Source organism: Motacilla alba, chromosome 8 (assembly GCF_015832195.1).
Source record: "Motacilla alba alba isolate MOTALB_02 chromosome 8, Motacilla_alba_V1.0_pri, whole genome shotgun sequence".
NCBI lineage: Eukaryota > Metazoa > Chordata > Aves > Passeriformes > Motacillidae > Motacilla > Motacilla alba.
In genome coordinates, this window is record NC_052023.1 from 8,413,656 (window position 1) to 8,429,983 (window position 16,328).

Below are 16,328 nucleotides of genomic sequence, written 5' to 3' on the forward strand. Positions count from 1 at the left end.
GCTTGCTGGCAGGCGGGCGCGGCGCGGCCCGAGCGGCCATGGCGCGGGCGGGGCGGGCGGCGGCCGCGGGGCCGGGCGAGCCGCCGCGGGGCCGGCGGGGGAGCAACAGCCGCGGCCCCGCGGAGCGCCTGTAGCCGCCGCCGGGCCGCAGGCTGGCGAGCCGGGGCGCGCTGGCGGCGGCGGCGGCCGAGGAGAAGGAGGAGGAGGCAGGCGGGAGCCAGCCGCCGGCCGCGCCGCCGCCCCACAAGAGGATGAAGAAGCGGAAGGAGCTGAACGCCCTCATCGGCCTGGCCGCCGACGGCCGCAGGAAGAAGCCCGCCAAGAAGGGCTCTGGCCACCGGCTGCTGCGCACCGAGCCGCCCGCCTCCGACTCCGAGTCCAGCTCCGAGGAGGACGAGTTCGCCGGGGCGCGGGGCCGCTGCGGAAAGTGAGTCCCGGGCGCTGCGGGGCCCTGCTCGGACGGGTCCTGCCCGGCTCCGCGGGTTCGGGATGGGGCTACAAGGGCATGTGTGAGGCTGGGGACTGCCAGGAGCTGCACTGAGCGTGTCCGACCCCGCAGGTCGCCTGTCTGGGGATAAAAGTATAATCGCGTCGCAGAATTGCTTGAATTGGAAGGGACCTTAAAGATAATCTAGTTCCAACCCCCGGCCACGGCCAGGGACAGCTCCCACTGGACCCTCCTCTGGCTTTTTTATTTTTTCCTGTTTTGTGCTCCACTCAGCACAAATCCTTGGGGGCTGAACTCGGGGGCAGCTCCTGGAGATGCTGGGCGCAGTCACCCGCGGGTGTGTGTGTGTGCTCAGCGTGGCACCGTCCTGCGAGCTGGCACACTGCTGGTTTTCTCGAGGACGTGCTGTGCTTTTGCCAGTAAATAAGCTTTTCAGTTAAGTAACAGCATTAATAATGGGCCTCTGTGCGTACCTGAAAGTAGGCATGTCTCAGGGAAACCCGGGCTTTCACAATTTAGAACACTCTAGAAGTATTTGTCAGTAACATTATGGTAATACCTTGTCTTGAATCGTGTTTTTCAAGCTATCAAGCAGATGTGCCTGGCATAAGTTTATGTCAGCAGAGCAGGATATTTTAGTAAAGGAAACCTGACAGCTGCTTTTAAATACGTGCCTACTGAGGATAAAGTAAATAGAGAGTAACAACCCTGACCTGACTTTATAGCCTTATTTATTCCTGAAAACGCTCTTTGTTAGCCCTTGTCAGCCAAAATGTGTGCTGTTTCATCGCTGTCCCTTACTCTGCTAGAACAGCATTTAGAGTGACACTTTTCTACATATTCACGAGCTGTTACTTTGTTTTCTGCAGGGGAGACTACCTGCGCTGCTGCCGGTTCTGTTACCCTTTGTGTGCGTTTGTCATTCTTGCTGCTTGTGTGGTCGCGTGTGTTGGCCTAGTCTGGATGCAGGTGGCTCTCAAGGAGGATTTGGATGCAATAAAGGAGAAGTTTCGAACAAGTAAGTATGGATGTAACTACTATTTCACATTTTCTTTGGGCAGTATGAAGAGCTTTAGTTGCTTGCCTGCTCAGTCAAAGCCTGGAAATACTGAGTAGACAAATAACATCTGAATTGAGGAGTGCTCTGTGCCAAGAACACAGAGACTTGGTGAATCTAAGGTGAATGTTAGATATTCTTGCCTGCTCTGTATCTTCTGGGTAGCAGGGACACTGGACTGGGTGGGCCTGTAGTTGCTTGTATATACATTTCTAAAATTCCTGACTCTGGTCTTCAGAGTGCTCCCTTCCAAAGAAAGGCCCTGTTTAAAAAGTTCATCAGACCTGTCAAAGCAGTCTAGGGAATGCTGAAAAAAAAAAAAAAGAAAAGTTATGGTCTTGTCTTGAGCTCTTGAAACCTCTGATACTTGCTATGGAATTACTGCAATGTGAATGTTGCTTCAGTGCTATATTTTCTCTCTGTATCCTCTGAATGTTTATTTTGCTTGCACTGACCTATTCTGGTTCAACTTTTACCTCGGGTTACGTGTGGTGTGGAGTTAATATGTTTAACACTTTGAAGTGTGGAGTTAAGATGAAGTGTTTTGCTTGTAAAGCTCTGGTTTTCTCTGTCCATGTCAAGATTCCCATGCCAAGATTTTAATATAATAACTTCTGTAGGCTGAGGTATAACAAATGGTGCATGTGAGGTGTGCTCTTGGCTCTCTGTACCCCACCTCTGGGCACAAGGTGTATTTTGGTGCCTTATGTTAGTAGTGTTTGAAATCCTGTGTAGATTGAAAAAGGTGAGCAAAGGTGTTGCCTTGGTTGTGATAAAAGAGGCATTGAGGAAGTGCGTGTAGGAATTCTTTGTTCTTGGAGTTCAGGTGCTCCTGTTCAGGCATGTGAGTTGGGAGTTGTCTGCCAAGGTGGAACAGGCTGGCTGGGTGTGAGAGAATTGCTGACAGGTCTGCTTTTGTATTAACTGATACTGAACTCTAAAAGTTAGCTCTAGTTGTTGTCCACCGGTTCTGGAGGATACAGTTCCAGGTGCTGCTTTGTGGCTGGGAGTGTTCCCAGCAGTGGCTGTTTCTGTGTTCTGGGTCAGCAACTGCTGCTCTTCATGGACTGCTCCCCTTTAAGGGTGTGCTGGTGGCAAAAGTTGTGCATGAGGATAGCATTTGTTGGCTTTGCTGTAGTTAAATTTCATCATTCCTGTTCAACACAGAGCTCTTTGTTAAAGCAGCTGTTCTCCCTGAGCGTGTTCTCCCTGTCTGGCAATTGCAGATGGCCTTGTTTTCCTCTTAATAGCTCTGATAGAAAAGCTGTGCGTTTAATGCTTTGCTTGCTGATAAACGTGTCAGATTTCCTTGCATCATAATACCATGCCTGGGAGCTGGATGGGAGCCTTATAATGAGGCACAGCATTTAAATACAGCAGAAAAAGCAGGCAGCAAGAACAGGTTCTCAAAGGTAACATTTTGCCTTGGTGACATGTGTGGGTGAACAGAGAAACAATGGCAGGTGACCCGTCTGTCATCCAGCAAGTTTGGAAAAGGAATCTTTCTCTGAATCTTCATCCCGACTTTTCTCCCCATAAGAGCAGATGTTTGTGACGGTATGGTATATTCTGCCATCCTTTGCACAAAGTGAGCATGGGATGAGTGCTTTTTATAAACAACACATCTTTGCATCAAGTATGTTTGGAACAGGAGGAAGTCATGTAGTGTTTTCCCTTCAGTTGTCAGCAATGATGCTAAGAGCACAGGGCATTTAACCTTCCTAGTGCTCCAAAAAACTCTTCAAGTGGAGTCCCACTGCTCACAGTGAGAGTGACAAAATGGAAAATAATTTGTCTACAAGAGCCTATGAAAACATGAGGTTTAGTGTGAGCTGCTTGTGTCAAATGCACAAATTCCAGATCTCAGTCTGTTTTGGCTAAAATACATTTTTTAAGGTCTTACCTACCCAGAAGCGCTTGGACCTTGGGTGATCCAGTGCAGATTTCTTTGCACCTAGAAAGTATTTTTAGAACTTGCTGAAAGAGAAGGGAGGTGGGTTTCTGAAGATGCACAGCTTTCCAGTTTTGTGTGTTTGGGATTCTCCTTTTGACTGGATGGGTCACACTTGAAGTTTGTTCTGGGGTCTGCCAGCCGCACATCACACAGATCCCACTGCTCTTGGCAGTCTGCTCTGAATGAGGGCTGATTGTTGTGGAGCTTTCCAGTGCTGCCTTACAGGGTGGGTGTGCAAATTTTGGAGAACTCTTGGTCATCTTCATCTCAAAACCTTTGCTTATTTATTTCTCAGACCTAGGGATTTAGGATTGCCTCACAGCACAGCTAAACAGCTTAGTCACTGCAGATCTGGAAGAGCTGCATTTCTGAGGCTCACTGGAATTGCTTTGAGCTGCATGTTTCCTCCTTTCTGTAGTATTAATTGCAATAATAACCAACCTAATTTCCAAGGACCTTGTTTACTGATGTGTTTACCAACAGGCATTAGTGCCTAAGCTTATACATTATTTTTTTCAGTTGTCTTTCTGTCACACAGAGCAACTAATTACATTAATCTCCTTGGAATTCACTTCATCGTCAGCAGCCCCTCTGCAGGCTTGAAAAGGGCACTGAGGTTCATTTCACCTGCCTCCTTTGCCCTGGGACTGTTGGCAACTCTTATTCACAGGCCCATTACTATTTCATGTTCCCCTGTGGAGGTAATGCAAAATAACTGCACTAAATAAAGACCTACTGAGGTTTGCCAGAATGACAGGACTGTGCAAAGTGTTAAATTTAGTACAGTCTCTCTGGGTTTTCTCTGCAGATATTGGTGCTTTTAAAACAAAAAAGAGCTGTTATTCTGAGCAAACACTGAATCCAGACTGGCAATAAACCTGTATGTAGAAACTGTTACTGCCTTCTTTCACTGTTGTAGATGTTGCTGTTTGTAATTAGTTTTGTGCCTTTTAGTGTTGTTTACCTGGATTTTTGTATTGATTGGCTTTTAATTATTTTTTTTATTCTTTTAGTGGAATCTAATCAAAAGACATCATTCCAAGAAATTCCTAAACTGAATGAAGATTTGGTGCAGAACCAAAAGCAGCTAGAACAAATTGAGACTGGAGAACTGGGGCTGAGTAAAATTTGGATCAATATCACAGAGATCAATAAACAGGTAAGGGGAAATCAGTCCTCGATTTTGAAAAATAATAAAATATTCCATTCCGTTCTTTTTAATGGAAATTAATATTGTCTAAGGACTTCTGTTGCCATATATGTAGCTTTTATTTTTAAAGTTCAAATAGAGTATAAACCTCATTATAAACAGACAAAAAACAGCTTGAGCATCCAGCTGGGCTGGAGACTGATCCCAAGAGGAGAAATTGCATAACTGGTGGAGGGTGTTCAGGCAGAATTTAAAAGAACCCGAGAACTGTGCAGTTCTTAATTTTCCTGCCAAATGGTTGTGATGTTTATGATGAGAGATTTGACATTTCAAATTTCTGAGAGTGTTTTATAAGTGTGGAAAAGAGTTGCCTGACTCAGAGCAAGCTCCTGTTGCTACAAACTGAGGCCTGGTGTCCTGTGGGTATAAAGCCTGCTAACACACACTCAGCCTCTGAGCTGGTGTAAATCTAGAGCTAAGCCACTTAGCAGAGAGCTCTTTGCTCAGCTGCTCTATTAACTCACACTTCAAATGAAGCATCCAGCAAGGTTTTTACTGAAATCTCTGCCCTGGAGGGTAAAAGTTCAGAGCTGCTCACAGTGAATGGAATCAAGAGGTGTGTGTGGGGAACTCTTCTTGACCCAGGTGCTCTGGTTTATTTTTTTAGAGTACTAAGGTGCCTGCTTAGATTGATTTTTCTTCAGTCCCTTGTGGTGGTGAAGTGCTTACTGGGGCACATCTGAAAATTTGATTTGCTTTCTTTAGCATCTCACTCTTTTAGCCACAGTTATTCAGGCTCTTCCTGAAACTTAAAATGCTCTTATCTGCACCTGGCTGTTAAAGATGCTTGCACGTGGTTCTTGCAGGCCCTCAGGTTACTTCAGGGTCTGGTTATAGTCTGAGCCAGATCTTCAGGGAATCAAAATTTTCTTTTTGGTTTTTTTATCTGAATTGTTGGGATGTGCTGCTGGGAGTAATCTGAGCTGGGGTTCACAGCTGTGAGCTAGGCAGCCTGCATGCCAGCTGGTTTACATTGACAATGTAAATGTCATTAATGTTACATTAATGTAACATTAGGATCTTTCCCTCAACTTGCAAAACAACTTTGTTTTTTAACCAGAAGAAAGTGAATTTTAGTCTCTGTTCTACAGGTGTAGCAGAGGGTTTGGGTGATAGGTGCAACTTTGCCCATCACTCAGCTGGAGAGGTTGCATGGCTTTGCTGGGTTTTGCCAGACTGATTTTGTTGCTACATACAGAAGCGAGTGATGGTTTCCTCCACATGAAGACTTCTTGCACAATTTTTTAAGTCTTTCTTGGGCAACAGCCCCTCTTTAAGAGGATGAACGTGAAACTGGCAGAGGGAACCTTACTGAAAAGGAGGGTATTCTGTGGCCTTCATTTGGTTTTAAAAAATAGTTAAATAAAAACTTGCTCTTTTGCAAGAGGCAGAATATTTTTGACATAGCCTAGGCAGGATTTCTAACCTAGAGACAGGGGTGGTTTTTGTGTGTACATGTATAATTTTGTATTGTCTATATTTTAATGTTACACATTAAGCCATCAGTATTGGGGGACGTGAGAATCAGGATTGTGTTGCCTAATTCTAAGTACTCTTTTTTGGTTTTAGATATCACTATTGACCTCAACAGTAAATCATCTCAAAAACAACATAAAATCTGCTGCTGACCTGATTTCTCTTCCCCTCACAGTAGAGAAACTTCAGAAGGTAAGTACTGTAAATGTGGCTATCACAAAATGTATTCTGTGTGTTAAGCTGCAGCTGGGCTCTTGGGGACAGCACTGACAGCAGGAGCTACCTGAGTTGCAAGGAATATTTGCTTCTCTTGTCTTTAAAATTTGACTTCATAAATTGTATGGTCCTATGATAATGCGTGGTAGGTAAAAAATTTAAAGGCCTTGTTGATCCATTTTTGAGATGCATTTGTTTGTATTGTGCTGTCCCGTGTGTACCTTGGAGCTGATCTTTTCTGGTTACTTTCCTTCAAGTTGCTAATCTCAATATCATGTGAGACACTTGGAAAAAGTTTTATAACTGCATGCAAATATGTGGTTTGTTTAGCTTTTTAATTGGAAAATGAAATGTATTGCTTTCTATTAATATGACATCTTTCTGTGTGTCTTACTGAGCATTCTTTACCAAAGAACTGCCCTGTTTATTTAGGTTAAAATAATGGCTTCTTGAAATCTGCCTGGTTATTCCATGGCAGTTCTGTTTCTTTAGCAATAAACATTTATGTTGGGCTAACGCCTAATGTTAGTGCAGTCTTTGTGGCATTATGGGTTGCCACATCTCATTTCCTATCCCTACAAAATTAATGTATAATTAACAAGATAGTGATATGCAAAGCAATGAGTGTGGTGTGGCTGATGGGGCTGCCAGGATTTCTTTTTCCGGGAGGAGTACAAAGCTGTTTCCTAAGCTCCTTATTTGCTGCTACAAGCAAGCTGGATTTTCGCTGTGTCCTGGTCAGAAGCAGGTCTGAAGGCATGTTGTTATCAGGAGGAGTGTGGCCAGCAGGACCAGGGCAGTGATTGTCCTCCTGTACTGGGCACTGCTGAGGCCACATCTCAAATCCTGTGCCTAGGTCTGGGCCCCTCAATTCAGGAAGGACATTGAAGGGCTGGAGAGTGCCCAGAGAGGGGCAGTGGAGCTGGGCAAGGGTCTGGAGCACAAGCCTGAGGAGGAGCAGCTGGGGGTGTTTAGCCAGGAGAAAAGGAAGCTCAGGGGGCACCTTATCACTCTCCACAACTCCCTGAAAGGAGGTGGAAGCCAGGTGGGTGGTCAGGCTGTTCTCTCAAGTGACAAGGGATAGGACAAGAGGAAACAACCTAAAGCTGTGCTAGAGGAGATTTAGATTGGATTACAGGAAAAATTTCTTCATTGAATGGGCTGTCAAACAGTGGAACAGGCTGCACAGGGAGCTCCTGCAGTTGCTATCCCTGAAGGTATTTAAAGAACATGGGTAGGAGCTTGGGGACATGGATTAGTGGTAGATTTGGCATTGCTGAATTAACAGCTGCACTCAGTCTTCAGAGGTCTTTGCCAGCCTAAGCGATCCTATGACAAGATTGCCTTTCTTATGTGGGATTTGGTTTTCTTGAGCCTTTTTCCTTGTAGGTACCATTCCTAGAAATAAGGATATCTGCTGGTGTTAAAATCCTGAGGGATTACTGAGGGAATTCCTCTTTTGCAGTGGCTTTTGTGCCAGGTGCTGAAGGGTGCTGAAGGTGTCCTGAGGTCCTCCAGAGCACAGGTTGCATTGGGTGTAGTTTGTAGTTTTGAGTGCAAAAAAACTTCCAAATTCTTCAAAGTCATGTGCCTGATTTTGTGGCAGTCTGCCTGCAGTTTCACTAACAAAACTTTGTGTTTAGCTGATTGGTACTTTGGGACAGTGCAGTTTGGGGAAGGATGAGATTTCTGTCATCTTTTTTATTGCAGACTGTAGCCAACATAGGCAGCACCCTTACCAGTGTGGCTCATGATGTTGAAAATATACAGACAGCTATTGAGGAATACAAGAAATCCATAGAAATACTCCAGAATGATGTGGTAAGAAAAATGCACTGCTTTCACACTGCCTAAATATGAAGCAAGTTAAAGAAATGCTTGAGGTTTGGGGATGTCAGAATATTGATATAGTTTGTTGGTTGAATTAATCTATATAAGGATGAGATGACTGACTGTCTTCAGCAGAAACTACTCACTTTATTTATCCTGACCTCTCACTTGGGGTTAACAAACTGAACCAATAATTACAGTTTTTCAGCTAAACTGCAATAGAGATAAAATCTAAATGAGACACTTAATTAAGCTTGATTCAGTCAGTTGGTGCTCTGAAAACATTGCAGATATGGCAGGGTGTATGGTAACAGTGAAATGTGTGTCATAATACTTCATTAAATGGGGAAGAGTTAATTGGGAGGGTTTAATGAAAATAAATTTGGACCTTATGTGTTTAACTATTAGCCTAGTTAAGATACTGCATGCACAGCAGACCAGAGTGACTGTGCTTGTCACAAAATGTCCTTAGCTACAGTCTGCCAGTTGTTAAACACGTATTCACAGGGATTTTGTAACACAATTTTCTACTTCTTTCCTTAGAAGGAATTAAAACAGCTGCCTTCACTTCCCTCCACTGTTGTGCCAGGGACTGAGGGAAATCAGACAGAATACTGCAAAAAGGTATTTTTCTCCCTTGCATAAGGAATTTTGGTAAAAGTGTCATGGATATGTAACTTACACGTGTGTTTTGCAGTACTGTAGTGTGCAAAAAGTATGTTTTTTATCAAGACAATGTGGATAGCATGCTTTAAAGCAAATAATAAGATAATTTTGCTCTAGTTTGTTCCTGTGTATGTGCAAATAGTAAAGTGCCCTGGTCTGAGAGAGGGTTTTTTTTGTATTCTGACTGGGTAAGCAGTAAATAGAGTGAAACCAATATCTGACAAATTATAGGTGTGCTTTGCTAAAGTAAATGGAAATAAGTTAAAGGCTTTTAGTGGAGTGGATTTTATGGCAGGTACTGGCTAATGTGAGCAAACTTGGGAGTGGCATGTACTGAGTCACTCTCGCTGTAATGAGGTGTGGAAAACAGTAATTCAGCAACCAAAAAAAAAAAAAGTTAATGTGTGGGTGTTCAGCTGAATGGGTTGGAACAGAACGACTGCATTTACTTACATTTAATACATCAATATCTTCCTCAAAAATGAATCCTGTATATAAATATGCCCAGTACATGCTTTCTTGGGAATAATCATTGTTGTGCTTACAAAGCTTGACCTGGAAAATGAGATGAGTAGGCTTTCTGTGTTCACTGCACAGCTGAAGTGATTATATTAGCAACAAAGAGGTTAGCCCTGGGGAAGAATCTCAGTTTCAAACTTTCTAAAAGTTAGAATAACTTTCTGGAAGCTTCCAGTGGGATGTTTTCAGTGGTGTCAGTGGAGAGCCAGCCTGAAGTCTGCCCAGTTAAACTGGGTCAGTCATGTTGTTAGTAGCAGGAGTTGCTGCAGAGGTTGGGTAAACTGACACGTGCTCTGTTTATATTTCAGGAAAGCCAGGCACTGCATGCAGCTTTGGAACAGCTAAATAATTCTGTAGTGGTGTACCAAAAGTTGAATGACATCAAGCTTCTAAATATGGATTCAGCCATTGGCAACCTCAGCCGGAAAGTTACGCTGCTGGAAAACTCTCCCCTGGTTGTGAAAAATCCGGACAAAAGAGAGAACTCATCCACCATCGTGGTAAGTGTTTGATGGCTCAGGGTGATTCCTCAGGCTACTACTTCCCTTACACTGCAGATACAGCTTTTCAGAGCTAACTCAAGAAAATGTCAGAGTGAAATTTGAGATACTTAGGAGTTCACTTGTAAAAGGCTGGAATTTGTTCCTGAACAGATAACCAGCATTAAGAGTGTCTCAGAAGCAGTATTTCATTTCTTTCTTGCAGTATCTACAGGAAAGTGTCCAAAACACTGTGACATTTAAGAGCTGGGTGGTTGTTTTATGAGGCAGGATTCACAAACTGAGCGATGTTTTAGGAGTCACTCTGGCATAGATCTGTTAAGACCCACTGAGGAGCTAAGTGGGCCTCTGCATTTGTTCAACATGGTTAAATTCTAAAAAACCCAATAATAAAAAACCCTCCTAAATAAGTTCATAAATTCTTCTAGTGTTTTCTGTTTGCAGCACTGGGATCAGTCTATGAGAACATGTTCTGTATGTTTAACAATAAAGGCACATGCTGACGTTGCTGTGGTAAATTATATAACCCATTTTTATGACTTCATGTTTATTCTATAATGTTTCTGCCCTGGTTTGTCTTTGCTTAATGTCTGCCAAATTTGAAGGAAAGAAACTCTTTTGTAGAAAATAAAAAGCACATGACTAAACTGCTCTGTTTTTTCTCTAGGGGAATAATGCAACTACCTCTCTAGAAGTGGAAAATGAAGATCAACTAGATAGTGAAACTCAGTCAAATAAAGAACTGAAGGTAAAGTAAGGAAGTACAAATTACACTGGATTAGTAGAGCATGTAATTGTCTTTGTAAAGATGTTCTAAATGGACCTTAATTGAGCAAAGGTCTGCAAAGAGGCACTAACAGAGTCAAGGACTTGTGGAAAGTCCCTCTCAGTAATGGTCCATCACTGGCTGGGAGTGAGTGTAACTGAATGGCCAAACTGGGGGCTGGGGATAGGAGGGGATGCTGCTGAGTTTAGTTTCCATCTGCTGGAAAGAAGGTGGGTGAGTGAGCAGCTGCACTGGCAGTTCTGGGCTTGCACTGGTGTGAACTCAACCTGTCATTGGGAATGTACCAATGAATAGAGTAAGGGAGCTGCAGATTAAAAAATATGGGGATTTTACTTTAATAAAGATGCAGTGGCTCCTGCATAAAGGTATTCACTACTGTAGATGAACTCTTGGAACAATGAAACAGTTTAGTTAATGTGTAAGTGTTCACTGCAAGTATGCTTGACTGTTTTAGATTGCAGCTTTCCAGTGTCTTGCTCTTTTCTGTAGGAAACACAGAAAGTAAACATCAGATTCTTTTGAAATGAGTGTATGCAAAATAATTGCCTGTTTTTCAGGTTGAGGTGCTGATTCTGTTGTTTTCCTATAGACCACATGAATTTATTCATTGTATATTCCTATAGATTGTTTATTTATTTATTGTTTTTAAATATTGTTTATAATTTTAAATTTGATCAGCCTGGATACCTCAAAGTCAGTCAGAAGTGCTGACATATTTTAAATTACTACCTTTTCTGGTTTTCTACATCTACCGAAGGGGTACATTTTAAGATTTTTTTTGTATGTATGCAGGAAGCAGGAGCTAGAGATCCTCAGGTATCAAAACTAAAAGAGACTCTTCAGCTGATCAGTGCTCTCACAGGCAAGTCAGAAAATGACAGACCCATCGAGGCATCAAATAATGGTAAGAATGTCTTGTAACAGTAATCCATAAACCTGGAGGTTCCCTGTGTAATTGAAAGAGTCACTAATTAAGGTATATAATTAGACTGTTCCTTAAGCTTTTGATGAAGACTTTTTTTAGTTAAAGTGGTAGGAAACTGGTGTTGCTAAAACAGAAAACTCTGCATGACTCCAAAAGTTTGAAGGTGTGTGTATGGCAGGATTCACATGGATCAGTAGCGGGTGTTTGAAGGCAGTGATTAACTGTAGAACTTTATACCCAGTAACATCTGGTTTTGCTTTTTCAAAATATAAGTGTAACAGAGAGGAGAGGTCTCTGCCTCTGCTGACTTCAGTTCTGCACTTCTGCTGAACATCAGATTTTTAAATACTTCATTACAATAGAGCTGTGCTGCTTGTTCATTCCAAGCAGGTGCTTGGAAACTTACTTGGGGAATATTGGTACTGATAAGGTGAAAGCAACCCAGGTGGGCAGATGCAATTTGCTTAATGAAGCTTCTTCAGCACCCTCAGAGTGGGGAGCAGAAAACACTCCCAAGTCATTCTTTGTATGGGAGTTTATAAATACACACCTCCTAGTACAGAATGGAAGATTAAAGCTGTGTGACTGTCCCAAAACTGTTCTTTCAATTAAAGTAAAAAGGGGCAACACTGCTACATTCTGAAATATTGCAGCTACAATATTGCTATGTTCTGAAATAGTCTTATTCCATAGAGCTACTGTGATTAAAAAAAAATCAGTTTTATAAGATTTTTGTTTGGTTTTGATAGCTGTGATTCTGTGGAATTAGTAAGACTAATAGAAATTGTTTTGTAACAGTTGAAAGTAGTCAGAGTACTACAGCAAAGCCCACAGACCTTTCAAGGGTGGCTTCAAGGTCAGCTGGTGACAACACAGAGAGAAATGGGCAGCTGAGCCATCTGTCCTTACCAGGAATTTCCAGCATTGAAGGTATGTCCTTTTTAGACTGACCTTTTCTTCTGAGTATTTCATGTAAATGTTTAGGAGAGGATAAGTGTAAACATTCTGGGAGGTGTGAGGTTACTTTTAAAAGCTTGAGGACAATAGGTTAAAAAAAAAAAAAGCAATTAAGAAAAAACTGAAATAAGCATGTAAAAGAAAAAAAAGTGATATTTAAGCAGGAGTGAGCATTATTAGTGAATTATAATTGTTTTGAGTACCAAAGTATTACATTGAGTGCCCCAGAGACTGGGAGAAAAGTCAAGGGCAGAATTAACATGCTGAAGGAAAAAGAAGTAGCTGTGAGTGTGTATGTTCTGGGGCTTTTTTCTGTTCTGGTTTTTTTTCTCTTCCTAAGAGAACACTGCCTGGTCAGATGAATGGTTTCTGGATCTTGCTGTTCAGTCTCTTCAGCTCCTGAAAGGGCAACTCTTTGCATCAGGAAGTGAATAGACACTTCCCTCTCTCTCATCTGTCCTGTTGGTATAGCAACAGTCATTCAGAGCTTGCTTTTGTGGGGGATAACTGCAAGTGTATGCAGTTAGTGGTTGTAAAATGGGCTGTTAGTTGTAGCCCAAAATAGGGATTACTTTCTTCAGATTTAGTGTAATTTAATCCAGAAATGTTCATGCTTTTTTCTCCTGAACTGTTACCAGCAGCTTGTGCCAACATAGGAGGCAAACTCCTCTCTCAGGGATGCTGTATGTAATTACTGGGTGCTAAGAGACAGTGCTGCAAAACTGGGAAAACAGCCTATGGTATATTCCTATTGCTTAAAGGAGCTGTTTCTCAATCCTTGTTCTCTCTGCAGATCTTCAGAAACTGTTTGAAAAAGCACCTGCAGATGCTGATGGAAAACTCTCATACAAAGATCTTCAAAAGCTGTTTGGCTCTGCAGCCCAAGAATCACAGAGCTTTAAGGAGTTTGACACAGATGGAGATGAGAAATACACACTAAAAGAACTGAGATTAGCATTAGGTGTATAGGGTATAGATTTAGAAATGTGATACTGGTGGGTGTTACTGTAGCTAAAGGAAGCTACAGGACATGAAAAACTTATGGCTGCACTTTCCCAGTGTTTACTGATCTTTGGAGCTAAATTACTGTACACATTGCCACCTCTTTTTTTCAGTTGCATTTATTGAAAAGAAATCTACAAATTTATATGTCGATAGGACATAATATTGGGACTTGTTAAAATCCAGAAAATTCCCAAACTTGGAAACATTTTCCTCTCATTATTTCCTTTTCAAGGGAGTTGCTTATAATTTAAAATGTGTACATACTAAAATAAAACAATGGTTTTATATTTCACTGAAATTTGCCTTAAATTAGAGAGCTGCACTTTATGTAGAGCAGAAGAAAAACTGTCTTGTGAAGATGGGCTGCTTCTGCTTGTAAATATTTGAGATAGAGTAAATTATGCATATTTAAGGAGAAGTTGTGTCAGGGGCTGTGTTGGTAATAAGCTGTTTATAATGAGAGACTGAGCCTGGAATGGGGGTTTAAGAGATTCAGCTAAAATTTTGATTTTTACTAACTATATCCATGAATAAATTTGGCCTCAGTCAGAGGAAAGCAGGAGGGGTAAGTCATGCCCATCTATAGCAGGATGTATTTTTAAAGGGAAGAGTTGAAAGTGTTTTTATATCATGAGCCTACAGGAGCAATTAACTTGCCGAGTGCTTGAGTTTTCACTTCAGCGTTGTTTAGGCTTTGCTGTGTTGCATTCAGATTTATATTTTGTGAGATGAGCCTGTCTATTTATTTTTTTTTAAATGAACATATTTAATAGCTTTAATAGATGCTTAAGAGGTAAAAGCCTACAGTGCAGCCTGCTGAGCAGCACCTGAGCAGTTCATATCTCAGCGGTGCTCTGGTACACTCCAGGAGTGTGAGCAGGTGGGAAGGCCCAGAGAACACTTGTGAGCTCTTTCCTGACTATTGTGACTGTGATCCCTTCTTGGTACCTTCATTTTTTGTCTCCTTGCCAACAGAAGGATGTAAAAAGCTGTGTAGGCATGTGCAATCACATCATCATTCTGTACTGACACGTGGTTTGTATGTGAGATTTCCTTACTAGAGGAACTTAGATCTGTTCATAGTAGTGGATCTAAACACAGAGTGTATTTATTACCTTCTGGAACATTGAAAAATGACTTTTGCAGAGGGGATTCTGTTGCAAGCTAGATCAGGGCCAAGTTGGGTGATTTTGCTCACAAATATCACTGATCTTGTTAAGAATTTTTTGCATGATTAGTGAGTTGGAATTGCCCACCTCGCTGAAACATCAGCTGACGAGGAAGTCAGTTCACAATTGTTGACTTTTATATAACTTTAGACTGGATGTTTTATCAATAATTGTATTTTGGAAGTATGAATCAGCAAAGGAATGTACAAATTGGAGCCCTGTTACCCATTTCCTAGGCTTCTTTCACTGTTGCTCTTCTATCCTGTTTGGGTAATGCAGATGCCAGCCAGTACCAAAATGCTTTTGATGTGACATTTGAACAAAACAAAACCAACCAACCTTGGCTTCAGAGAGGACAAGAAGCCAACACTTGCTTCTTGCCACTTCCCATACCCTTTTATACATTACTGTATAAATCCTTAACCAAATAAAGGAAAAAAGCAATAAAATGTAACCATTCTGATATTTTATTTGTACATACTGTATCATAGCCATATGCCAGAGTTTGCAAAATATTTTTGGAAGTTTATTTGTATGAAATTTAACTTTACCTTAAAATTTAAAAGATTATAGTACTGCCTTGTGAATCTTTAATGTTTTGTTTTGTTGCAGTCTGCTTTACTTTTAGAGGGCTTTTCAGAAAGCAGCAGTAGTGAAAATGCCAGCTAGACCTGATGTGTGCTGTTGCACTGCCTGTGCCCTGGTCACGGCTGGGACACGGCTGCTTCTTACCTTGCATGTCGAGGGCACAGTCGATGGCTAATTGCTGTGGTCATTTATAGAATTGGCTCGTGCTGTCAATTAGACAAAATCCGAGCATCCCTAAGTACAGTGGTCTGTTCTGTGCTGCAGCCTGGGAGCACCGGTCCCATCCCAGCGAGGTTTCTGCTACACCGCTCTCCATCCCGCACGCTTCCCAAAGCCCTGATGCCCGGTGTGGGCAGGGTTCTCTCCCGTGTTTATTCACAGTGCAGATGAAAAGCCGTGGGTGTAGTAAATGCACTCGTCCGGATCCCCTAACTCGTGCAGCTGCTGCTGGGGTACCAGAGGGGCGGCTGGATGCTCTGGGCAGCGAGTCCTTGAGAAAAATGCGATATCTGAGTGAAATCAAAAGCAATGAAGTTGTGAGAACAAACTAAGAGGAAAAGAGCTCTGCCCTGCCCAGACTTCCTGCTGTGCCGTGATTCCTGGGCTCGCTTTCGGGGTGTACCTGTGGGTTTGGGTGACCACTGTGTCCCCCTGCGGCCACCGATCTGCGCCGGGAGCGGGGCCGTGCCCACCGCGCTTGTTCTCTCCGCGGCGCTGGAGCATGTAACGCGGCTTTGCTCTCAATAAAAGCTCCTTTCCAGCGTGCGGCTCCGGCCGGTTCCTGGCAGGGGAGGTGGGACGGAGCGGAGGCTGGAACGGGCTGAGGGGAGCGGAGCGGAGGGCGGAGCGGGCTGAGGGGAGCGGAGAGCGGAGCGCAGCGCGGAGCGGGCTGAGGGGAGAGCGGAGCGGAGCGCGGGGCACGGGGCAGGCTCAAGGGAGCGGAACGGAGGGTGGAGCGGGCTGAGAGGAGCGGAGCGGAGGGCGGAGCGGGCTGAGGGGAGCCGAACGGAGGGCGGAGCGG

The 16,328-nt window shown here is 43.0% G+C and overlaps 1 protein-coding gene across 1 annotated transcript; it reads left to right on the plus strand.

Annotated features, from left to right (window-relative positions):
* Positions 1–33: 33 nt before the first annotated feature.
* Positions 34–16,070, plus strand: EFCAB14 (EF-hand calcium binding domain 14). Its single transcript, XM_038144677.1, has 11 exons — positions 34–427; positions 1,318–1,466; positions 4,473–4,618; positions 6,239–6,337; positions 8,072–8,182; positions 8,735–8,815; positions 9,685–9,876; positions 10,544–10,624; positions 11,456–11,567; positions 12,387–12,518; positions 13,339–16,070. Exons 1-11 carry the CDS (start codon positions 252–254, stop codon positions 13,512–13,514), a joined length of 1,455 nt encoding a protein of 484 aa, XP_038000605.1. The 5' UTR covers positions 34–251; the 3' UTR covers positions 13,515–16,070.
* The last annotated feature ends 258 nt before the right edge of the window (positions 16,071–16,328 follow it).

Coding starts and splice junctions, on each gene's coding strand:
- EFCAB14 (XM_038144677.1), top strand. CDS start 252: ATGAAGAAGCGGAAGGAGCTGAACGCCCTCATCGGCCTGGCCGCCGAC. Junction 428..1,317: donor GCGCGGGGCCGCTGCGGAAA/GTGAGTCCCGGG, acceptor TGTTTTCTGCAG/GGGAGACTACCTGCGCTGCT. Junction 10,625..11,455: donor AGTCAAATAAAGAACTGAAG/GTAAAGTAAGGA, acceptor GTATGTATGCAG/GAAGCAGGAGCTAGAGATCC.